Source organism: Haliotis asinina, chromosome 14 (genome assembly GCF_037392515.1).
Source record: "Haliotis asinina isolate JCU_RB_2024 chromosome 14, JCU_Hal_asi_v2, whole genome shotgun sequence".
In the NCBI taxonomy this organism is placed as follows: domain Eukaryota; kingdom Metazoa; phylum Mollusca; class Gastropoda; order Lepetellida; family Haliotidae; genus Haliotis; species Haliotis asinina.
In genome coordinates this window covers 34,810,364-34,837,123 of record NC_090293.1, presented here as the reverse complement: position 1 = coordinate 34,837,123, position 26,760 = coordinate 34,810,364, and the positions used below count along the sequence as shown (strand labels likewise).

At 37.2% G+C, this 26,760-nt stretch overlaps 1 protein-coding gene across 2 annotated transcripts; it reads left to right on the top strand.

The window, feature by feature from the left end:
* The first annotated feature begins 11,515 nt into the window (after positions 1-11,515).
* LOC137261388 (RAD51-associated protein 1-like) lies at positions 11,516-25,916 on the top strand. 2 transcript variants are annotated; one of them, XM_067799133.1, is made up of 9 exons: positions 11,516-11,619; positions 13,025-13,041; positions 17,985-18,031; positions 18,378-18,489; positions 18,832-18,968; positions 20,108-20,374; positions 22,007-22,243; positions 23,651-23,806; positions 23,995-25,916. In XM_067799133.1, exons 2-9 carry the CDS (start codon positions 13,037-13,039, stop codon positions 24,123-24,125), a joined length of 1,092 nt encoding a protein of 363 aa, XP_067655234.1. In that variant the 5' UTR covers positions 11,516-11,619; positions 13,025-13,036; the 3' UTR covers positions 24,126-25,916. The 2 variants fall into 2 exon arrangements, with proteins under 2 accessions (XP_067655234.1, XP_067655233.1); XM_067799132.1 differs by lacking the exons at positions 11,516-11,619; positions 13,025-13,041 and adding an exon at positions 13,865-13,908.
* Positions 25,917-26,760: the final 844 nt, after the last annotated feature.

Genomic DNA, 26,760 nt, shown 5'->3' with positions numbered 1-26,760 from the left:
AAATGACCATCGATCCAGATTTACAAGCCAGATGACACGGTAAACAGACATGAGAATGACAAATTGTAAAAAACACTGAAAAAATCAAACCAGGGTCAAGGGGGGCCACTCTTTCCAGCCATTCCCAATGATATTTGTTCTTTACAAACGAGTCAAGGTCTTTAAGACGATCATCATTTTCATTTGCCGTATACTAAGAAGTGGAGTTCAGAAACTCAACATATCGCATAGGTTTTGCTGGTTCGCTCTCCGTGTTAGAAATATAAACTCCGCTCACAGGAAACTCTTCCGTGTTTCACGAGCGGGATCATCTCATATTTCTTTCATCTTTTCAGTATATTACTTCCATATCTTTATATATTTAACTTAAATTATCACTGCAATCACTTTGTTAAGAAAAGTATATAGTTACATGCCTATACTGAAATACACGGCAAAACAGACAAACATATAATCAGTAACGAAAATACATTTTGTTTGCTGGAGATGGTCCCTACAAGTGACCTAGCGACTTGTTTTGGAGTGGTACACTCGACAAAGCTTCGTAAAAAAAACAATAATGCAAGACAAACACGTATTTCTTTGATGTGTGCTGGTAATGTGCTTCATTCTAGCTCGTTTTGGAGTAATTCGCTCCAGAAAGCATCGTATAGAAACAGCAATGCATGACAAAAACACTTTTTTATTGGTGCTGGTGATGTGCTTCATTTGTGGTCGCATTATACATAGGGTATATGATGCATCCTCAATTCTGAAGGGGTGTAGAGTGGGGTCGCATTATACGTAGGTGTACACGATAATCACATTTTTAAAATAAATAGCACATGACATATCTGTGGGTCATGATTAACTTGTGTATTAAGTTTGGTGAACCTAGCATGTATAGTTTCAGTGATGAGACACATTTTGCACCTAGCCATGTTCCCATGGAAACAACAGTAACACAAATTCTGAAAATAAAAATAAAATAAATAAAACTGCAAAGGCACATCAATGAGTAACGACTAACGTGTGAGAGGTTTGGTAAACCTAGCATGTAAATTTCAAGAGATATGCTCTGAACAAAGCCATCAAACACATTCAGAGCCAAGTCGTGTTTCCTTGGAAACAGCTAAAAAAAATCTTCAAAATAGCCAAAGGCACATCTATGGGTAATCATTAACAAGTGTGTGAAGTTTGGTGAACCTAGCATGTAAACCTTAAGATGTGTGCCCCAGACAAAGCCATCAAACACATTTGGCACTAAGTCATGTTTCCTTGGAAACAGCTAAAAAAATTCTGAAAAACTTCAAAATAGCCAAAGGCACATCTATGGGTAATCATTAACAAGTGTGTGAAGTTTGGTGAACCTAGCATGTAAACCTTAAGATGTGTGCCCCAGACAAAGCCATCAAACACATTTGGCACTAAGTCATGTTTCCATGGAAACAGCTAAAAAAATTCTGAAAAACTTCAAAATAGCCAAAGGCACATCTATGGCTAATCATTAACAAGTGTGTGAAGTTTGGTGAACCTACCATGTAAACTTTAAGATGTGTGCTCCAGACTAGGTTTCGGGAAGGAATCCTTTGGACGGATGGACGGACGGACGGACAGAATGGATGCTAGAGTGTATATCCCTTTCATTTGTAGTGAGGATATAATTAAATCTTCTGAAACCCTAAAGATTTTAATGCAGCTTCCAATAATAATTTGATTGTTTCTATCAGTCTAAAGGGGAAGAGGAGGAAAGAGAAGCAGACGGCCAATGTTAACCTTTGGGGAGCTTGTTCGCACAAAGTGTTCAGATCAGTGCAAAGGGATGTATCTCGAATTCTAAATCATCAAGTGCCATCTGCACTGAAATTCACCACTGAAAACAAAACAATTTGTTCAAAATTTGTATTATTTTAAAGTTCTTATTTTTAAAAATCAATAGGCATTAAAACCTCGTCTTTCTAGTACTCCTGTTTATCACTGACACACAAGACATCTCGCAAACCTATATTAGTAACTAAAATCACATAACTGGGTTCTTGTGTGGGTACAGTGTGAGACATTTCATGTTGACTTTAGTGTGAATATTGGCATCTGAACAAGTATACATAATCTGAAAACTTCATCACTGGGATAGTCTGAAGTAAAACCCAGATGCTGACTTGGATAAGGGAAGCAACTCTGCTTAAGTTTCCATTTAAGTCAGACCACTTGACAACCTGGTAACCCTTACCACTCACCCAGACAGAAGAAGTGATGATGTAGGTTAGCTACATATTGTGATGGGATTTGGAAACAAAATCCACAATCGATTATTGGAGGACTTGTTGTGAACGAATGTCGATTATTATCAAAATATATATGCATACATTTTCAATGGAATCAACAATTTTATGTTTTTGCCCGAGATTTTTCCAACTTAACATTAATGTAATTATTCTGTTTATTTATACAACAAATATCTATCTGTAGATCTCATTATTTTCACAATAGATGTAAAATTTATTCACAGACAGGTTATGGTTAGTTATCAAGCTAATGAATGCAAAAATACAAATACAATGCTCACAGTTATATTCTGTTGAGTGCATGTTTGTTTGTAAATATTCGACAAATAGAATGGTTAGTTTACTCCATTCTAATTACAAGAGTGTTTTACTAAAACAACAAATAACAAATAATTGGAAATGTTTCAACAATAAATAAGTGTTTTTAATCCTTCTTTCAACTGATTTTCAATTTATTTTGATCACAGGAACTCCACTTTTTGTATATTGTGAAACATAAGGTTTTTTTTCTTCAATACAATACATACCCTTAGCAGGGTTTCACATGATGCACAAATGTTCAGTATGCACAAACGTAAAGAACATATGCAGAAAAATATATTCTGTGCAGTTGGGATATGATCACATTTCTCAATCAAGTCAGTGAATCTGACCATCTGATCCTGCTAGTTGCCTCTGATGACAAGCATGGGTTGCTGAAGATCAATTCTACACCAGATCTTCATGGGTTAATTACTTAGTGCACCCATACAATATTCTATCAGTTGAACATCACACAATGAACTGTATAATTAACTTTTCAAGTTTGCAAATCAACTAGCTTTTCTCTGGAACCAGCTCTAAAATATTCACAGTCAAAAACCTTTCACACAATCTGGCATGTTTATCATGATACATATTGATACATGACCCATGTACCATGATACATAAAGTACCACATTGTGACCTTATACAAGCTACAGTGTTGTTTCCCCTGTGCAGTGCACCATTACTTCACAAACCTATAAGCTGGCCCAGGCGTGAAGGCCTGCTATTATGTTGGCTGGGTGGGGAAAGGTGAGGGATGATGAATGGGAGCAATAAACCAAGATAAAATACCTGGTCATGAAAGGATGATACACAATGTACCTTGTGGAAAGACCTCAATATACACAATAAAAACAGTTGGATTTACAATCTTAGTTATGTTTATGATTTTCCATTACATTTTGACAAGTGAATATGGAACATGTGGTCTTGTTAAAAGAGATTTATTGAACCCTTTACGCACTTGCGTCTCTTCTTAAAAAAAAAGCCGAACTGCAACTGTGAGGAGAGCAATGATATGGATGGCAATAATAAGATGCATATCTTGCAACACTTGTCATAACAATGTGTGTTTCAAAGTGCTCCGGTAACCATGATAAATCAAAGTACTGAGTGCCTTACTCACATATTTCAAATGAGTGAAAACTTGACAATTGTTTCTTACCAGCTGACTCTTCATCACACATCTTAAGGTAGATGATCCCAAGCATTTGTAACATGTTGGAAGCCTTTCAAGCTTCTATTTATCCCTTTTCAAATAGTGTTCTATTTATCCTTTTTTAAATAGTGTTATTTTTTTGGGTACTAAAAAATAGTTCATTGTATACTTCCACACATGATGAAACATGTAAAAGTGTGTACATGTATTGTGTATTGCATTGAATCAGATTTGTGGTAGTTTCATCCTTGAATGAGTTGTACGCATTGAGATGTGTAAACCTGACAACAGAACTCTGCTGACTTAATGGGTGATGAGACAGCAGTCATTAAACATTTAGCTCTTGCAAAAATACTTAAGTGACAGCTAAACTAAGTGTTCAAGTATACTGAATACTACCCAAAGGTGCAATTTTGTTGTGTTCATCATTACTATTCTACAATGAATATCTCTGCAAGATTTTCAAGCAATGGTGCATGGTCAACCTGTTGACAATGTCTGTCTGTAGACTGGCACCCAAAAACAAGATGACTACACATGTTGGCATGCTGAAGTGGTAATAAATTAGAACAGTAGAAAATGTGTCTCTTGCAAAACTGCAACCATAAATCCTCCAATAACATCCTCCTTTGAGGAGACAGTTTTTTAACAACTCCTAATCAACCAACACAGGGAAACGTACATTGCTGCCTACAGTGAGTGAGACATGCATTACAGCTTAATATAACACATCATTTTCCCATTTGCTAATTACATTTCTTGGCAAATTTACAAGTTTATGAGAAAAATGAATACAGTTTTCCTATGGTTTAAATTACTATGACTACAGCTGCAGAGTTTTCTGCTGATAGTAAAGAATAACAAACTTTGTAACTTAAAGGTAGATGACTCAGTCTGTACTAGTTATATAGCCTGGGCAGAGCTTACACAACTTTCTATATACCAGCATCTGAGTACTTTCGTATTCTGTATGAACTAGCATCTGAGTACTGAAGCACTCTACAAAGACCAGCATGTGTGTACTATGACATTTTGTATGAACTGGTGTCTGAGTACTGAGGCACTCTACATAAACCAGCATCTGAGTTGGTTGGTATGTGATTTAACACTCAACAATATTCCAGCTATATTACAGCAGTCTGTAAATAATTGAGTCTGGAGCAGAAACTCCAGTGATCAACAGCATGAAACTGACAGAACAGAATCATTGCAATTACCATGGTTTGAGTGTTGTTCAAAACTTCTGTCTTCTAAGCTGACAAGGTAAGTGGCCTGGTGTCTGGAGGAAAAGGTTATAACTGCTACATTATGTTCTTAGAAAGACAAAATAACTGGGTCAGACTTGATAGTTATGGTTACCATGGTTAATGGCATACCAGTGTTATCCATCAATGGATAGGTGCTCACAATATCAACCACAGGGGCACTTGGTCTTCGCTTCCTGGAGGCCTATAAATAGTCCTGACTAGGGAAATCAGCACAAACAAGACACACACAATCAGCAAAGTCACAGTACTTTATCACCGTGGTGAACTTGCTCGACTTACTGAGAACCACCACTACCCTGGAACTCCACAACAACCTGACTCAAAACTGTGCTGAATGTACGCAAATGATGCATGCATCTGAAGTATGACTACCACTTAAAAATTCTAAATCACATACTGTATTCTCCTCAAAATTCCTTTAAATCCTTCAAACAAGCAACAAGTATAAACTATTTTTGAGCTTTCTAAGCACCAACAAGAATGGATACATAGTATTTATAGCAATAGAAACAGTAAACAGGAAGCCAGCCTGGAAGTGTAATGCATGATTTTTTAGAAATTATTTTTGCAACCATAAATTATTACGTTAGCTAATTGTGCAAGTCCAATCAAGCTGTAGCTTATCAAGAAACACAACCTTACTTGACTTGGCTGAGAAGATTACACCTGACACCACATCTACACACACATTAGGGAGAATAACAGGAGGTCAGCTCAAGCAAAAGATTACACCTGACACCACATCTACACACACATTAGGGAGAATAACAGGAGGTCAGCTCAAGCAAAAGATAAAATTTAAACTTTTTGGTGAGCTGGAACAAAACAAAGGTGTTTGCAAGTCTATATTCTACTTACCCCTTGTAAAGGTTAAGGATTGATGTTCATTCTAATAGGGTTCCATAAACTACCATCAAGTTAATGTCAATATGTCAACATAAATATGGTCGCTAAAATATGCAGCTTGTTTTGCATCAGTCACAGGTGTAGTGTTGGGAATTGGTGGAAATCTCACAACTGATGACTGGTTCATTATAAACGAACAATTATCGAAAATAATTGGCCAACGCCATGTTTCAGATTTTCCTGATCATGTTGTTATTTTAGATAAATATGACATGGTTCTCTGTTGTTGTGTTCTCATATTATGTTGAACTGATCAAATTGCATTTACAAATGTCACACCCAACATAAAATGATTCCACTTTAACGTGATGACTAATTTATCATAAACTTCCTGGCGTCGTCAAGCAATATTCATCCATGACTTTTCATTAAGTGAAATGAGTTTTCTAAGATTTAAACATGTTTTCAGATCCTGACAACGTCTAAGGTATGTTCCATCATTAAGTGTTGTTTATGCACTGTGCTATGTTTTGGAAGTTGTGTTTTGCAACATCATGCCTCCCAAAAAGCATCTGGTAATGTAACCATCTCATTTGATAATAAATTTAAAACATTTTTAAAGATGAATTTCTAAAAATGAGGAAACAACTGAAATCGCTGACCTTGATGACAACCAGAAAACAGACACCAATGGCGATGCTAATAGATCTTCAGAGTTTTCATTCATTAAAATTCATGATTGGTTGACTTGAAGCTGATTATGACAATGTTCTATTTATCGTTTATTCCTTTTTTTCTAAATGATCATGAACAGTTAAATCTCATGATTTGAAAAAAATCTCATATTTCTGGTCCCATGTGAGATTTTATTTCATATCTTTTCTCAGCCAGGTTTATCCCTGTTTTCTATTTTACAACATTTGGCAGGTTAAATGAAAATATTCTCTTATTCAGAATATGAATGCAATAAATAAGCTTCCTATGAGAGTGTGTTTCACTCACTCTAATTGCTAAGACAGGCAATTGTACCTGACCAAGTGGCTATTTCACTGGTTACAGCCCCATGTACAACAATTTTGATTCTTATTTAAAGGAACTGGGTCCCATTCCACAAACCGACTGTAGTCATTTCTACAGTTTTGAGTCTATGTTAAAGCATAGGAGATATGATCATCTAAAGCACTACAATGGTTCTGTGAAATGAGTAACTGGAGACCATGAGATCAGGGACCTAGCTGCACTTGCTCTCAAACTGGTAGCAACGCGACAGATCAGTGGCAGCCAACGACATATACTATCTCTGAATTGTGCACTGAAACTAGCAACAGCTTCCACTACATCAATACAATCAGTTATAGGAATATGCCTGCACCATGTCACAAATCAGTCAGTGTAGTTTACTCGAGGGTTGTCCTGGCAGTCTTATCACATTACAATCAATGTATACCAGACATAAGATTTAGTATGACTGTTATTTACAACAACTTTCTCAGGATATTAAAAAGAATGGTTAACTATGTGATTCACATGGCTGTTGCTTCACTTGTCGGGAACTTGAGATCAGACATGGCCAGTATTCTACTTTTTCGGGATTTTAAGTTCAGACATGGCCACTATTCCATTTGTCTGGGATCTTGGATCAGACATCTAAGGCCATTATTACTTCAGTGAGTGCTGGTTTAGACTGCTTCCACTGTATTTAAGTTGTCCAGGTCAGAAACTGTTGAAAGTGTGTTATCACAAAACCTGAACATGATGCTAGTAGTCACACAGTGTTTTGAAAGTGTGTATGGGACTGTCAGACCCTTGTAACTTCCGTACAGTCAGTGTATGGGACTGTTAGACCCTTGTAACTTCCGTATTTCCTGATGTTGCACCTCAGGAAATATGGAATTTACAAGGGTCTTACAGTCACGTACCCCCTTTCAAAACACAGACGAATTTATTACCCTTAATATTTTTTTAGTTGACTTATCTTTAAACAACAACATTCAACATTCAGAAGATAGAGAATGTTTCGCCATGATATTTCCTGAACCATCATAAAGAGCGATAACTCGGGATGGCTTAGTATAATACAAAATGATCAAATTTGAGGTTTTGTTCAACTACAAGTGAAGTACAACATTTTATTTTTTGGGATACATTTAGTGACATAAACAAGAAATTTTGGCAACAATTTTATTACTCTTATACGTCAACTCTAAAATTTCAGGGTGTACGGTTTGTACTTCATACATCCTAGCAAATCTGACAACGTTTGCATATACTTTGGCTATTAACCAAACAGAATTTGACAAACGTAACTTAAGGGTAATAAAATGCCATGTACCTGATACTCTAAGAAATATGTGATAGACACTCTCACATGTCTGTTAGTCATGCTACAGAAATGATCAGGGGTTAAAAAATCCCATCGCTTGATGCACAGGACAAGTCAGTTTTCATTTCGGGCAATCAAATAATGGTATCTTACTTATCCGTGGGCTACTAGATAGTTTCCGCCTGTGGTTTCAAACTGCAAATAAAATTGGATTTCATTTCATTTCTGCTCGAAATGTAGTTATGATAATTAAGTAGGGCTATCTTTCTTGGCTATTTATCACTTTTCAGTACCTGGTCCAGTAAACATTAACATCAAATATGGTGCAAAGTAAATATGTTCCATACATCTGAGTGAATTCTTGGTGTCTGGTCTGGACAAATCCACTTTGGGGTGGTAATATTTTGAAGTTACCAGCCCTGATGTCTGGCTGGGTTTTTGGCTTATTTCATACACTGGTTCTATGTATTTCACTAATGAAGCCTGACACTAGAGGTTTAAAAAGTTGCACTGATCCCAGTACAAGGGTTGATTACACTGGCAAACCATACAATCTCCTAGATATATATCAAGTAATGATCAGGTTCCTGATAACTGTACAATACACTGTGACACTTGAAACATGATCACTACAGACCAACAGTCTTTATCAAACTTCAATGAAATGTATTCATGTTTGTCCATGCCTCTAAAAACTTTTGCATTCTATCTCACAAGGAGTAATTATTCAGTATGCATTATAAGGCAATCTTACTCACACTTTACTACACTGGCATAAAGTCAAATCATGCACCATGCTATTTTCCTTGCACTACATTATATAGACAAAACATAAATACATAAGCAAATGGACAACACCAGTTGCTTGACGTACTTTAGTTTAGGGAGAATACTAGAAAAGTGCAATAAATTAATTATTTATACTTTAATCGTGAAAACAGTTTCTGTTATCTCAGCTTCAGCCATCATGCATATTCAGCTGACAACTATATGACCTGTTCACTTCTGATGTCATTTGAGACTAAAGTCAGACATATTGCCTAAGATCAAGTGCTACAATAATGTAAACTGTTTTTTTCTTTTGTCTTTTTTCAAAATGGTAACATGGTGTGTTGTGTTGCCTGGGGAGGAATGTCATTGTCCAACAATACAAAGACCACACCAACGGTTTCAAAGTGAAAATGTTTTCTGTGGGAGAAAGGTTTGGATTCACAGGTGTCAGCAGGTTTCCTAAGGATATTGCTTAACAAGCTTAGCATTTCTGTCAATATTATAGGGTGGGGGTATTCTGATGATGCCATATATGTCATAGGACATGGAGACAAATCTTCTTACTGTTGTGATGTAAAATCTCATGTCTATGACTTTTACTTAGGTGATCTCTAATGCAACACATCTTTCTCTATATCAGAAGTCTCATACTCTATGTAAAACAGTACCACCTTTTTCAGGACTTGTAGCTAGTGATCTCGAACACAACACATCTTTCTCTATATCAGAAGTCTCATAGTCCTAGTATAACAGCACCATCTTTTCAGGACTTTTAGTTAGTGATCTCCAACACAACACATCTTCCTCTGAAGACCCACAGTCCCAGTTAAACAGCACAACTATAATATATCTGTCCTTTTTCATGTGCTTTTTAAGTTTCATACAACAAGTCAGAGGCAGTAATACAACTTAACTTTCACTGTACATGAAAGACGACATTATGTTTGTTTAAGCAATTTGAGTCAATCCTTCTTTCAAATTTAATGCAAACAACTGAATAAGTCACAAAAATGAAAGTTGAACTAAGATCTGTCCACCCTCAATTACTTAGCAAACACAAGCACACTCAGTGCACTGCAGCAATAAATTTTTGTGCAGGTTTTATAGACTATGACGTGCCACTGAACATGCTTAATCATGTATTGCCAGCTCTTATGTTTTCAGACATATTTATGCAGGGTAATTTCTGGCTACATCGAGGCTGCCTTACCCAGACAATGTAAACGTTCTGGTGATGGGCTGTTTTTGAGAACTTGTTGTTTTTGAAAAGTGAAAGAGATGTCTTACAGTTGTTTATGTGATTGGTGAGAAAACAACGTTCTTAAAACTTCAAGGGGAAATGACACTCACGTCAGTGTGCTAGCCTCTACCATTTTAATGATCCATAATCACCAGACACTAATTAGTGTCTACAATCCAGCAAACTGGGTTCTGAACTAGCTTCAGAGGACCTCTCTCAACAGATATGATATAGTTTTTCAGATGTATAATATGATGTTGTTGATAGCATGAACCACCTAAGCAGTGTATACATTAATCCTCAGTAATAACATGTCAGTACACCTGCACTGAAGTCATTCCCATGAAATGCGGCATTTAATCATTGTCACTTTGCATAGAGCAGCGAGAATTGTACCAAACATGGGTTTAACCAGTAAATAATATTGTCCATAATAAGCAAATTTTGAATCTGGGAAGAAAACTTGATGACTACTGGAATGCCTTCAAAGTTCTTGTTTTGTCTCCCTTTAGGCATCCAAAATCTGATGATGCTATGATAAATAAATAAAACTGTATTTATGTTCAGATACAGGGCTGCCACAAAACTTATGTAACTCTCCTGTTAAAAAACAAACAAAACAAACTTAAAACGCTTCATATATGGATATAAGTTACCTTAGATAAAAATGATGTGTTGAAAACGTTACACTAAATGCACCTGTGTCTGTGGGCCAAAGAGGCTCCGACCATCTGTTATTCCAATTTCATTTGAAAAGTATTGAGCAGTATATATGGTTCGTACCTCTCGGTACATCTATATATTTGACGCATTTACCATAGATGTTTAGGCCTGACGATGATGATGTAAAAAAACCACTTATGTTCAGTTATTGAGTTTGGGTGGGTGGGAAACTTTTCAGTTAAATATGGAGCTTTGTGCTTCTTTATCAAATAGACAGTAACTGACATAAAAATATAATAATGAACTTACATCATTGACATACCTCAACAAATCTGACTCAGTTATTAATCACAAGGCATGATCCAACTAAAGTGATTCTCTTTTCACGCTCCGATGCCTCCGTACTGTGACAGCTTTGATGACATGGAAAGTACCGTTTGCGCACTACCACCGCCAGGTGGAGTTGTTTTAAAATAAATTAGTTTCGTATTATTTGGGCGACGTCACTTTCCTTGAACATTGTAAATGCCTACGTCGGCATATATTACATTAATATATTTTATGAGTAATACGTGTGACGTAATGCCTTGAATCTTTTCTGTTACATTGTAACGACAAAAATTCTTTAGTGTGATTGTAGGCAGCTCTGCTTCTGAAAAGGAGGGAATTTCAGTCTGCTAAGTCACAACACAGCTATACTTATACGAAAAGTCAACATTTATGGAATGTTTTTGTGACACTGACAATTATTAAGTGATGTCAGCACGTAGATCGAAAAGGTAATCGACATTTGTGAAAGTAAGCTGGAAACGTTACAACGTCAAGGCACAAACAATTGCCTGGTCTTCTGACCGCCGTGGAATCCACTGGTAGCTTTGCGTGAACGGTACATAACTGTACCAATGTTAAGTGTTGATGAAGTGACATTTCAACAGCTGTTAGGAGACTACCGTGTTTAGATATCTTTTTTATAAACTTACCTACTTTTTCAGTCAGACTTACACGTGGTATTTTGACTTAATGTCATGTTGTATATTTGTGTTTTGGGCACGAGACCAATTGGATATTTGTCCGTTTATGGAAGTTATGTTAAATACGTTACTTTCTCAGTTGATGATATTTTATATGGTATTACTGATACCACATCTTATCATTACTCGCTTACATTTTACACATTCTTATTGACTGTACCATACCATCTATCTGGGACACATTCCATTCATAAGAGTTACATACTGCTGCCCCTGCTGATATTTATCGAAAAAGAATATGTGAAAAAAAGGTAAAAAAAGCGAAGAAAACACTGCAAAAAACATGATTCTAAACAAGTGCATGGGACTGTAGCAATTTGTGTATCTTGGATCAAATGTGTTGTACAAAATGTTGCAACATGTATTGCAATGTTCACATCATGTATCACAACAGCCTTTGACAAGTGTCATATTTAGCAAGGCAGTACTCAGGTATGCACTGTACCTGATGTAGGTTTCCTTTGAAACATGCAGTTTATTTGCCACATCCAGAGCTGTTTCTGTGTTCATGGCTGTGTAAGGTTAGGGATCTTTTAAGGTTTTTAAAAAATGCCTGTATTTGGCAAGTACGGAAAAAAGCAGTATATTAATATTATTATTCAGAATTTAAGTTGTATTCATGTTCTTATTTTCATAAATTCTAGGAAAATGGTAACTCAGGTTGGGCATTTTTGTTGTTAATTGCTTCAGACCTAAGTCTGAATATCAGTGTCTGAGCACGTCCAAACAGATCCCCAGAGGTAGTTTTTTTGATGTAGAATAAAATTGTTTGTGGTACATACCTTTTGTATGCAAGGGCCATGATTTCTAAAAGCTGTGTGAGACATTAGATATTTATGAGCCATGTAGCAAGGTGTGAGAGATGTAAGGTGATGTGTCTTGATGCTCTTTTACCATGTTTACATGTGAAGCAGTTTTGTCTTTTGCTGCATGATCATGTTAAGCCACGTAAAAGTTTTACTGAGGTGATTGAAATAGGTAGGATAACTGTTTCTCTAAAGCTTTCTCTGAATTGTAACCATGTTAACACGTAAACTTTTGGCAGGTAATCATGGGAAAAGCATTCATTAATCCCTCTGTATCCTTGGCAGCTACATTACTCTTACATTTTTGTTTGCATGTTTTATTATATTATCAATGTTTGTTTTTACAGACATAGAACAAAATGAGGTACAGTATTCAGCTTTTGTTTGTCTCTTTGCTCTGTGTTCTCTACCATGTCTGAAGCACATATCTTTCCTTTCACTGCCTGTAATTCTGTCACCTTCATAACTGAATGCACTTGAACATCAGTGTTAACTAGTGTACCTGTCTCTAGCCAAACTACCATGATAATCCTGTGATGCTTCACTGATGCAAGAAATTGGACATTTCATAGTTATTACACCATCTTATTACCTTGAGGCTGTTTTCTTAAACATGTTTAATTTGATTTTTTTATTTAGCCTATTGTGTAATCATTGTGATAATTTACTCAGCAGTAGCTGGAGGCATTTTTCTGTCTTTGTCTGCCATTATATGTAAACCTAAGATCATTAAGTCTGTTGGACAGTAACCATGGTAACAGTTATGATCTTCTCCTTGGGTGTGTAAACTCAGCATAGCAGTGTGATGAATAACAATGAGCCAAAGTTTAGTGAAATAAAGCTTCCTTGTGCCATTGCACTTTATAGTCAAGATTTCTTTTGTAAAGGTTTTCTTTTCTTGGTTATCATTATATTTAGTAAATGGTAATGTATGTATTTAGCATGGTTAGTAAATAGTTATTTCACACAGTTATTGTGGGTAGTAAATAATTACATATATAAACTGACGAGCAAAAGAGAGCACACAGGTTGTGTTTCTTCTAATAAGATAATATTGTCAAAAACACTATTTTCAGCGACTGTTTACTCACCATTGTCATGGCAGTACGTACGCCGTGTGCATCACCTGGAAGCAATCGTACGCTAAATAGCATTCGGAATCGTTCGGGTACGAACCTTTTCGAGATGAAAAGTTCATAAGGGATGTGCGAATGTGCACTTTCGCGATTTGGTAAGCTGTTTTCTGATTGGTCAATCTGAAAGGTTATCTGACGTGACCTCCCATAAGGTTTTGTTAGACTCAGTGGTGGAGTGTAACGAAAAGTACTGAGGATACGTTTACTTAGACTGGATCACTGTTCAAAGTGGCATAAAACTCACTCACTCACTTACATGTTATGCCCATCTCAACTTAAGTCAGTCTGTAGTTTTTCTATAATGGTGGCAATGCTGCTGACAACACAGCCTGGTTCCCTGGGTCTGATGCGCCTGCGCTAACGCTCCGACACTGACCCAGGCAACCACTGCCGCATGGCGGCGTTCACTGCAGGGAGACGCGCCATACATTTACTATAGAAAAATCTGAGGACGGGTGGTTAGAAGTTTTTCATAGCATTTTCATCGATACTATGGCAAAGTGTACGTCACCAGAACAACGGCCATCGGTACTTTCAGTGTTGGAAAACGTTATTTAAGCAGTTTTGAGACACAAAAATCGTTGTTACAGAGGCGATATGTAAACAATGACACACCTCCTTCTTTCATCACCGACATGTGCTTTGATATTTCGTGTCAGCTCGCTATGACCACGAAATCGTACACATAAAACATAGATCTGAACGACCACACTAATTGGAAATAGTTAGCGTCTTCATTTGGGGGGAATTTGATGAAGTGTAATTCTTTGATTTGGCCCTATTTTCTCCTGTGTTGGAAACAAACTGAAAGCCCAGTCATTGTAACTAGAAAATGTTTTTTACGTTACATTATTATAAGTAATGATAATTAAATCTAATACTTTTGAAACACATGAATGATTCACTCAACAATGTTTATGCATTTATTATTTGTATTCATTTGGTATATTATTGTATTCATTTGGTATATATCATATCAATATAACACTAGGCCACATCATAGTGGCATGGATCTTCAAAAGTTTATCAGTACTCATGGTATGGCAATATCTGGGTGATGCTACTGGGAGGTTGATTACATATTGGAGCATTATATATAACACCGAATATACTCAATTCCCCAACCCATATATAGCTACAGTTTTGTATACAATAGGAATACAGATACATCATGAAATATTCATAACTGTGTGTGTATTAGGTTGTTTCGAAAGAGCCCATGCATAAAAGGAAAGTGTGCTTGTCTAAAAGACACTGATACACAACACTCCAAGATTGGGCTCATGTTTGTTGAAGACATGTTAAGTAAAAAGGGTCATTGATATTTCATACTGTGTCCATTTCCTATTACATAAAAACACTGTAGCTATATCTGGGGTTGGAGAGGGGTGGGGAGAGGGATACATTCAATTTTGATACCTCTTGTTATTAAAATCACAATAAACAGTTTAATACAGACAATGCTGGATTGCATGACACAAGCATGTCAGTGAAGCAATCTATTACAATTCCCTTAGCTTTTTAACATAAATATAGACATGAGTTATATACAGCATCAGAGGTCTGTCTGTCCATGTTTTCAGATAAAAGATGTTGGTTGGTTTGTTGTTTAAGGCTGCACTCGGCTCTAAAAATGTTATAATGCAGGACTGTACATATAATTGTTTAAGATACATACAAAATTCTTATGGTTGAGCAGTAGTCACATACAAGCAATACATATGAAAGCATATGAAATTCATATTCAACAAAATATCTTCCCCTTAATATACAAAATTTACAGTCATTCAGTGTTTGGGACATTTGTGTATCTTCCAAAATCGACTGGAAGTTCAAACCTACTACACCTGAAAAGAACCGTGGGTGGTCTAAAGTGTATAGGGATAGGGAATGTAAGATTCTTTTCCATATTTAACAGTGATTTAGAATGCTGCTAATAGAAGGAATCAGACAAACTATTGATAGAACTACATCATTGTTGTTGTAGGTTTTAAAATGAGTAGAATAGGCCTTCAGCAACCCATGCTTGCCATAAAAGGCGACTCAGCTTGTCGTAAGAGGCGACTAACGGGATCGGGTGGTCAGGCTCGCAGACTTGGTTGACGCGTGTCATCGGTTCCCAATTGCGCAGATCGATGCTCATGTTGTTGATCACTGGATTGTCTTGTCCAGACTCGATTATTTACAGACCGCCGCCATATAGCTGTAATATTGCTGAGTGCGGCGTAAAACTAAACTCACTCACTCACTCACTTTTAAAATGATCTTTGTTTCGAAAAGTGAATAATTATCTTCACACCTTGTGCTAATCACATATGTTCAAATTCAAATCTAGACAGAATATTTTAATGAGCAGCCCATCCTGGCAAGACAGTTTGCGTTCATCCAGTTACAGTAGTCTGCATCAATACCTTATAGCCCTTGTGGTGTTCACAAGCTTTTTAACTTGGAGAGGGGTTCTGCCACATTCTCCTCTAACAATAGCATTGTTTGCAGTTTTGAGAAACCTTTCACACATTGTTGCTGTACATCTTCAATAATTTTACAGCATCTGTACATCTTCAATAATTTTACAGCATCTGTACATCTTCAATAATTTTTCAGCATGAGGTCTCCTATGCTTCTGCACACTTACACACCATAGGAACAATCATAGCATTAAATATCATATTAATCTTGAGGTTATTTTATTTTCAACTTTCTTTTGACATGTGTACAATGCCATAACATCCTTTTTACTGTGTGCACCAAGAGTAGTTAGTGCTTTAGTAAAACCGAAAAGTTTAGGTTTTAACATACTACCCAGTATCTACATCAAGATATAATTTCTAGATACACACCATAACATTAAGATGTAAAACAAAAATATAATCACAATAATGAACTGGTTAACACATACTGAGCAAACTACTCAAAATTCAAAAACAAAATCACTGATGGTGAGTTAATGTATGTATGCATGCACTGATGTAAAGTATAATAAAGTAAAGCAAAAACTCCAGAGCAGCCTTTAACTTTTTTATCTTATTTATTAGATGATATCTATCTGAATAATTGCTCATGTCAGTTAATTTGTATCAGATGTACCCTAAGAACACCAGGGTTATCATGCTCAAAATAATCAAAGTACAGTGATACTGGCTTCAAGCCACAAAAAATACAGTTCTCATGACAGGTTTCATAGGTGAAAATCACCCTTAATTCAACAGTTCAGAAACATTGGAATGTTTATCTATCTTATAAGATCTTCCCTTATATGTATGCCAATGTATTAATATACTAATCATACCATTATTTTTGTGTATTCAGTTTAGGAATATAAAGTACCAAATTCATTTTTTGAGCTGTATATATGTGTGTATTTTTGTAGATTGATAATTTGATTCACTGTGTTTATTATAATCACAAACATTTCTGAATGATACTGGCATATACGTTAACTGTTTCATTTTCTTTTGTAGAGGCTAAATATCAGAATGCCAAACCCTACCTGTCATTAACTTCATTCATATCAATCTAAGCACATTACCTTGTAATTTCACAAGGCCGCCGAAAAATATATCCACTAAACCAACCCTGATGCGATGGATGATACGGGACGTAATGGGCGATATTTTCGTCATCAAATGTGCTAAAATGAAGATGCTAACTATTTCCAATCAGTGTGGTCGTTCAGATCTATGTTTTATGTGTACAATTTTGTGGTAATAGCGAGCTGACACGAAATATCAAAGCACATGTCGGTGATGAAAGAAGGAGGTGTGTCATTGTTTACATATCGCCTCTGTAACGACGATTTTCGTGTCTCGAAACTGCTTAAATAACGTTTTCCAACACTGAAAGTACCGATGGCCGTTGTTCTGGTGACGTACACTTTGCCATAGTATCGATGAAAATGCTATGAAAAACTTCTAACCACCCGTCCTCGGATTTTTCTATAGTAAATGTATGGCGCGTCTCCCTGCAGTGAACGCCGCCATGCGGCAGTGGTTGCCTGGGTCAGTGTCGGAGCGTTAGCGCAGGCGCATCAGACCCAGGGAACCAGGCTGCTGACAACACAGGACATATCAGTAATCATGTTAGTGGAATCAACTGAATTCATTGGTGTCCTGTGTCCAGCAGATGTCCAGCATGTTGTTGCAGCTGTTGTTCACTTGGATTAATGTTTCAGGGAGAGAAAGAAAATCAACTATGCAGCTTTTGGTGACGATGACGATGGTAAGGGACATGTTTGCAGGGCTATCGGTATGGGATGGCAGGTGTAATTCTTATTGCTGTTTCAAGTCTCTTAGAGGGTCAACTGGTTCATGTTGGCATGATAAAACACGCAAAACATTTTTTTGACAAACGTTTTTTTTTATTTTTAAGATTTTGTCTATCAGTTTCTCAATTTGCGTGTATATTATTTAATATCTTGACATATTTAACCTCACTGACATATTAATGCCAAGTATGAGAAGTTTCCAAATGAGACAGCTTATTCCTAATATACTGTGAGCATGGTTAGATGCATGCTACGTCACTTAACCAGTGCCAGTGTTCCTATTTGGTCCATTCCCTTCAGATGACTTTGCTGACCCATCACCGCACGAAAAGAAGAAATCAGCAAACAAAGAAAACAAGGAAAAGAGCAAGAAGTCTGATAGGGCTCTGAAGCCTGTGAAGGGAACACAGAGGTAGAGACTGTTTAGTACACTATGGGTGATAGTTTAAAGCAAGTTTTCACTTTTTTTGCTGAAATTTATGGCTAATGTCCGAAACATTAAGTATAGTCTGTTATAGAACTCAGTGTCAAGTGTTTCATAATAGATGTGGTTTGCTCTTTTTTTAAAAAACAAAAAAAGATGAAAATCGTATCTACCTACCCTAAATTTTGAAGAGATGTAATTGGAACCACTGCATTTTTTAAATTTGCCTAGGTTCGAACTCCCAATGCAAGACTATGATCTGGTTTGTTAGCACCACACCTGTTTCACTCTCTTTGACACACACTACACATACTTATTTACTGTTTGTAGACTGTCGTTAGAGGAGAAGCTATTTGAGCGAGATCTCCAGGCAGCACTAAACCTGTCTGCCAGTGAATCCCAAGTATCCAGTGATGGAAGTGAGGCTCTAAAACCTGAAGACAATTCTCTTCAAGTCACAGTCACAGGTCAGATCTCGCACTGTTCAACTGTTCTTTTCTCAACTTGTTTTTTTGTTCCCCCGCTGCAAAGCAGAATGGGAAACTTTGTATTCAGCAGCTTCCATTCATCCGTATGTACTGATTCTTGTTAATGCTATATCTCATGGGCTGTTGTACCCAGATACCAGTTGATTTGGGTGACCTTATCCTTATCTTGAAGGTCGCCACAATATTTTGACCACTTTTCAAACTTATGTAAGCGTGATATCTCATAAAACATTGCACTCAGTGATACCAGTCATTTCAGGCATCATGTACGTGACCAAAAAAGTGAAAAGTAGCAAATAGGTTATGAATATTTCATTCTTCTTCAGCGGTGGGGGACATTGCCATATTAATGGCAAACACTTGTTACTGTAAGTTGTCAGTCATCACTATTAAGAATCGTTTAATCAGCATTCTGGTGTACTGCTTTATGGATAACTATTCTTGTATTGGCTGAGATCAGTGTTACAATGTAGATGCTGTCACAGTAGTTGTTATACTTTTGAATATTTTGTTCATATGAAGCCATGTGTGTGTATGTATGGCTGCTTGTACTAGCCCAGATTCAAGCTGGTTTTATAGGGCCAACTCACTGAGATAGCCTGCCACAGTAAAGCATGAATACCCCACTCTGACATATCATACTCATTAATGCCAATTGCCAGACAGTGCCATATTTTGATATCTTTTGGTATGACGCAGCCGGGGATCAAACCCATGACCTTCTGCTTTCTGGACAGACACTCTAACCAGTGGAGGTGGTTAGTATTTTGTGACAACAATCAGCAGACTAGGATATAGTTTCATGGATAACAGCTCCAGTGTTAATGTTAATATAAGTCCTGTTGACATTTTAGACTGCTGACTTCATATTCTGGTGTGATTCAGTGTCATGACACTTTTGTATGGCTTTAAATTAATCATGGTATGAATGTACAAAAAAAGTTAGTACTTTTGATAAACCGAACCAATAAGTGGCATGAAATACAGCTTGACACCTTTAAGGTAGCAGTATCAGTCTCTTTTAGGAGTTTTTTGAAAGTTTCTGTTAAATTTCCTATTACATAAATTCTCCTCACTCGCTGAAGAATGTCTATTGTCCACATTTCCTCTGTCCCCAGTTGAAAGTGCCCCTCCACCCACACACAGCAAGACGGAATCAAATGTAAACTCTGACAAAGCTGACCAATCAGACACTGACCTGAAGCCAGGTTCCGACCATCAGTCACAGCATGTCATCCCAGCGAGGAAGCGGCCTGCCGAGGAGGAGGAGGATGAAGTCATACAAATCCTGGAGTCAGACATCATGTCCGGTGAGCAGCCATCCAAACGGAGACGAGTCACAAGTGCACCAAAGAAATCCAAATATGTGGAGAGCGACTCTGATGGTAAACACTCAGCTACTGTTTCCCTTGCATGCTTTGTACAGCTGCAGGTTTGATACAAGGATTGTAGTGTGTTTCATGTTGATGTTGACACTTTTGGTTATCTGACCGATTCCTGTGGACATGATGGGGGTACCAGAAATGTAGACAAGGGACCTGTTTTGCTCTAAGACATAAGGCCACTTGATATCTGCCCAAATAACTGGAGCCTGTTAGTCTGCAGGACAGAATGTGCTTCTCATGATACAAGTGTTCAAATGAGAAGATGTCACTTTGGTAATATTTCTTATCCTGATGTACGTATTTTGTGACAGACTGAGTAGCATCATTATTCAAACTTAACTTTCAGGAGTGATAGGGTAACCTAGTGGTTACACACATTCTCTAGATTGTCATTTATCCAATGCTATCTATTACACTAATATCTTGGAAATCGAGTTTGATTATTCACCTGGGTACAATGTGTGAACCCAATTTCTGGTGTCACCTACTGTGGTATTGCTGGAATATTGCTAAAAGTGGCATAAAACTAAAACTCACTCACATAACATTTGTCTATCAGACTTTGATATATACTGAAACACTGCTGACAATGTACATTTTGGACTTGCTTTTCTCGTTTGCTGACAATAATCTTGTCTAGAAAGGACAAGCCAGCTGTTGACATTGCCCAGGTTTTGTTTCTTGCCAATGGTTGGAATGCACCTTACTGTTGTTCAAAAAACACCTCACATCATGCCAGTTAGGGGGAAATGGTATACTGTGGTATTTGGCTTTCAGTTTGGTATACAGCATTGCAATCCAAAAATTCGGTACTTTCTGTATATCACATCTCGTATCCCGAACTGTTGGCTTTGTACTGCATTACGTATCGTGGTAAGAGCGTACTGTTTTCGCCCTTAATGATTCATCGTCAGGAACTTTTCATTTGGCTCAGTTGACATTGGAGCCACAATATGCTGCTCAGAGTTAAGTCCCTTAGGTGTTACAGAACATGTGGTTTGCTCTGTATCTGTTTCCAAATTGGTTGTCACTAGGGCTGTGCTGTATCACAGCTTTTTAAGAGATACGTATGGCAATATCTTTCTGAGAACTAGTATATTACCGGTAGGTAAGGAACATATAAGAAAGAAAACTAGTATCCATCAATATGCAGCTATTATGAGTTTCATGTTGCTATTATCAGGACCAAAGCACATATGTTGAGGGACTAATAGTGTAGAAAATAGGATTGACACGCACAGTTAGTACCAGTATATTGCAGTACGTATTGCAATACGAGAACCTGTATCGCAATATATTTCAATACAGTTTTGATGCCAATACACAGCCCTATTTGTTACAAAATATGTGCTCATACTGTAGAATAGTGCATGTCTATTGAGCAGTCTGCGTCACTGGTTGGTTTGTTTGTTGTTTCACTGGTTGGTTGGTTGGTTGTTTAGAACTGCACTCAGCAACATCTAGCTATATGGTCACTATTTCCCATGTGAGTGAGTGAGTTAAAATTTTCATCACATCAGCAATATTTCAGCCATATCGTGATGATGCTTGCCTTATGAAGCTGATACACCACAACATAATGTTCAAAGAGAACCATTTACAGCTAGAATAATCCATGAGTGTTGTTGCCAGGGAGTGAGTTCGGGATGGACAGTGATAGCGACGAGAGTTTCAGTGAAGGAGATGACAGTGACTTTGATGACGGCAGCAAATCCAAGTGTAAAGCCAAGAAAGCCTCATCTTCAAGAAATAAGTCTTCAGCAGCAACAAAGACAAAACCTGCTCTGACTGCTGTATCCAAGACAAAACCTGCTGTATCCAAGACAAAACCTGCTGTACCCAAGACAACATCGACTCCTCCTGCCAGAGGTAAAATTGAAAGCTATAGCTGTGATGGGATTGTAGAGGTCAAAACAATATAATATCTTAATGACTGATGATCATGTGATCTTCATATGATGCCTGTACACATGGTTTTTAGCAAGTTAACATTGTTAAGATTTCAAATGTATGGATATCACAATTGACATATTGAATCATAGATTCCAATATCTCAAAGTTTTTTTCTGTCTTGCAATCACACAAACTTTAAACAATCCCTTTTTTTTTTATAAATCAATCGATATAGGAAATCATACTATTTGTTGGTAGCAATGTTGTGGTATTGTTTATTGTACAGGGGCTTTGGGGTAGCCAGGTGGTTAAAGCCTTTGCGTGTCCTACTGAAGACACAGGTTTGATTCCCAACCAAATATTCTTACACAGTTGGTGACACAGTAGAACATATCTTTGAATACTGAATTTACAATTGCAAAGTGTAAAGAAATATTCTTGGACAGTTTGTGACAACATACAACACGCTATGGTACCTTCATTACTCATCTAGAATAACATGATAGCAGGTTAAATTGAAACCACCAATAACCTGTCAGTTTGTTTGCCATTAAGTGAGTGCTTTTAGTATACGACTTTTAGCAATATTCTAGCAATATCACAGTTTGGACACCTGAAATTGAACACAGGCCTTCTACATGGTGAATGGACACTTTAACCACAGTGCTACCCTTTGATGTTATGATCATCCAAAGGCGTTTGAGTTATTTCTGTATTGTTCTCAGAATCTGAACATGCTGTGTGGTACATATTCATCAGGACATGCCAGGATGGTTGTGGCAGTTGTTTTTAATAATGACAATTTCTATATAAGACTGACACAGTGACTTGGCCTGCTGCACAATAAGCTTGTATGACCTTCTTGACGACAAGGCCTGTGACTTTGATCAGATGGTCTATGATTTGAACCCGAACTTAGGACTAAGAAGTTCAATTTATCATCCAAAACTGTTCTACATGTGATATCGCTTGTGTGAGATATCTCCCAGGAGATATGTTTTGGCAGTAGATTTAGTATAATGCCCTTACAGAGCTATGATGTCATTAACTTGATGATGTCACAATCCTATGACATTGCTGCACTGTAAGTCAGTGTTTAGAGATTACATTTTTCATTGAAAACTTATCAAGAATGGTTTTCGAGGATAAATAGAATCTCACCGTTCATGTCTACTGATATCAATCACATCAACACTTGTTCATAAAGGCAAGATCCTTGGCAAGGCTTAACTTTAACAACTTGTGTTGATACAATTTATATCAGTAGACACTTATCAGAGATTCTCGATATCTGCTACATATGCACTGAAGTATTGCCACAAGCTGTATGGTCTAATGTAACATTCTCCAATGCATCGATGTTTTTTTGTTTTTTTTGTTCAGTAGAAAAACCTGTCACTAAACTTCAGTCAACCACTGGGAAGACAACATCAGTTGTTAGGAAATCAGTTTTCTCACCAGGTGGTGCTGCAACCGTCTCTCCACAGAACAGACCTAAAGTCTCCACCAAAGGGCCGAAAACAACATGGACGCCTCCAGGTGAGTGTTGCTGATGCCTAGGGACACGTTTGTCTTGTTTGCATCCCTCAGTAGCTCTGTTATTGTGTCTCACAACATTTTACAGAATGAAGTTCCTGCGGTTTCGTTTGTTTGAATTCTAGCTAAGCAGGGATAATTTTCGCCTTTGACATGTTATAGGGGGTCAATACATGTTTGCTTCCTTTCAGCGCTTTCAAGTTCGTGCAAGTCATCTGTTGGGGGCAACACAATGACATCACCGTCTGCTGGCATCCGCCTGGGACTGTCTAGAAACCAGCGTGTCAAGTCCCTTCATCCCTCTCTACGAGTACAACAGTGACATGTGCTTATCAAGTCTCTTCATCCTTCCCTACAAATGAAACAGTGACAGGTGCTTGTCAAGCCGCTACACCCCTCCCTATGAGTACAACAGTGACAGGTGCTTGTCCTGTCCCTTCATCCCTCGACAAGTACAACAGTGTCATGTGGTTATCAAGAAACTTCGACCCTCACAGCGAGTACAACAGTGACAGGTGCTTGTCTGTGTCCCTTCATCCCTCACTACAAGTACAGCAGTGTCACGTGCTTGTCAAGAAACTTTGACCCTCACAGCGAGTACAAATTTAGTAAATACTGTATTACGATTGGTTATTAAAGTCACATGTTCAAATCACATTATGTACCTCTGATTTTCCAACTCAGGATGTATTTTTGAAAATTCTTAATAACATGGTTATGGTACTTGGTAGAATGGAGATAAACATACTGTGTATGTAATTATGTGGTTACTGCTACATGCCTGGTTTGCGAGTACACAAATGTGTATGCCTGTGACAAGACATGTCATGTCCAGCCACTTTCTTCCCAGTTATAATGCACAATGAGAGCCATAAGATGTTGGAGAATTAATTGTTGCCTGCACAGAGTCTTCCTCGATATTTCCAGGGCACAGGTTCCAATAAGTCTCCACTATGCCCTGAATGCATCTGTAATTTATTACCTCCCTTTGATTGCTCGGCATTCTCACAGTAGCCATTCAGCAAAGCCGCTGTTACAACCGAGCTTGCCAGTGTCAATAAAGATAGTGCTTGCTGCTGCGAAGGTTTGTCTGCAGTGTGACTCAGATTTCTTACAGACAAACTGACAGGTCCGAAACTTTAAGAAAATGCTTGCATGAACTCCTTCTACCTCTTTCTGAGTAATATCTCTGCATGATTTGTGTTGAAAAGTGTAATCAGTTAGGTAATTTATGAAGTGAAAGTGAGTTGTAGTCGGTATGCTCAGCTTCCCAGTGTAGACACTTGATTGGATAAGAAGCCAGCCAAGCAGGGGTTCAGACATTCCATTGCCCAACGCCCAGGATGTTTTCATTTTGGGCAATCAAATAATGGTATCTTACTTGTCCGCTGGCTACTAGATAATTTCCGGTCATGGTTTCAAACAGCAAATGAACTTGGATTTCGTTTCATATCTGCTCAAAATGCAGCTACTAAATTTTGCAATGATAATGAATGAAGTTTATCTTTCTTAGTTATTTATCACTTTTCCATAAATAGCCCAGTCAACATTAACATCAAATACCATGTTGATTTATTCTTTCATAATGTCTTCATTATGATTATGTCATAAAAAACAGGGTGACTGGAAAATAAATCAGGACAAATGAATTTCTTGATTTTGAACCAGTGAACCAAGGGAGGTAATAAATTCATCGGTCTGAGCCATAGATGCATACACAGTCGAGACTTTTGGGAACATATACCCAGGAGATATCCAGAATGGCACCGGGTGCGACCTCTTGTGCAGGTTGCAAATAGTGAAATCATACAATGCATGTTTGAGAACCGATGGGATAATCTTTGTTTGAAACAAAACAGTGACTAATGAAAATATGAGGGGAAGTGAAGATTAATTTGCTGTTTTAATGTAATGGATTTATTGTTTGCTTCAAATTCATATGTCTGTGTTATATTTATATACATGTCTTGGCATTCACAGTGCAAATTTTCAAATGTAGGGAAATAGGAAGTAATGCTTTGTTCTTGTACAACCCAGCTGTACGTTAGCAAAGTTATTTACAGAAGCATGTAATAATTTACTACACATCAAAAGTTAAGACTCACTAATGTACATGGAGCCATCAGTATCTGTTCTAACCTAGATTTTGTAAAATATTCCAGACTGTTCATAGTTGGTGTTTACACATGAACTGTGTATTGTGAAACATTTGTATGTTTGAAAAGATTATTGTCATGAGTTCAGTAAATGATGAAACTCAGTGAAAATTGGCAAATTCTTAACACAACTTTACACCGAAACGCAGTTGTTCATGTGCATGATATTTGTACATGTTTTTCAGATAAATGGCTTCCAAACAAAGATGGGAAGATATAATTGTAAAGACATGTTTAAGATTTTTGACTGTATGATTTCACCTATTGTGTGTTATGGGTCTGAGATTTGGGGTCCTAACTACTGTAACATCATCTGAGTCTGTTCAGGTGAAATTTTGTAAATATTTCTTGACAGTTGGTAAATCTACCTGTAATAACATGGCTCTTGGTGATTGTGACAGACTACCTCTACAATTTACTTATATGACCAAAGTGATTAAATACTGGTGTCGCCTATTATATATGGCTTATAATAGAATGCCAAAACATTGTTATATGATGCTCAAGTCCTTAGATGATGTTGGCCGAAATACTAGGGCAACTTGCGTCAGACATATTTTATTTAAGTATGGCTTTGGCTATGCATGGATCAGTCAGGATGTTGGCAATGTTGATAACTTCATATTCTTCTTTAAGCTGAGACTTTCAGATGTTGGTTCACTTCAGTCCAAAACTCTAATAAATGTTTTTATTACTCCCAATTCAAGACACTCTTAAATGTGGAAAGATATTTAAATTCTGATATTCCTTTACATCTAAGATCTGCATTGTCGAGATTTAGATGTGGTAATTTTAATTTAG

Excerpts from the sequence above, each read along its gene's own strand:
- LOC137261388 (XM_067799132.1), top strand. The coding sequence starts at position 13,889 with ATGTGCACTTTCGCGATTTG. Across the intron at positions 22,244-23,650 it reads ATCGACTCCTCCTGCCAGAG|TAGAAAAACCTGTCACTAAA; the intron begins GTAAAATTGAAA and ends TTTTTTGTTCAG. Across the intron at positions 23,807-23,994 it reads AACAACATGGACGCCTCCAG|CGCTTTCAAGTTCGTGCAAG; the intron begins GTGAGTGTTGCT and ends GCTTCCTTTCAG.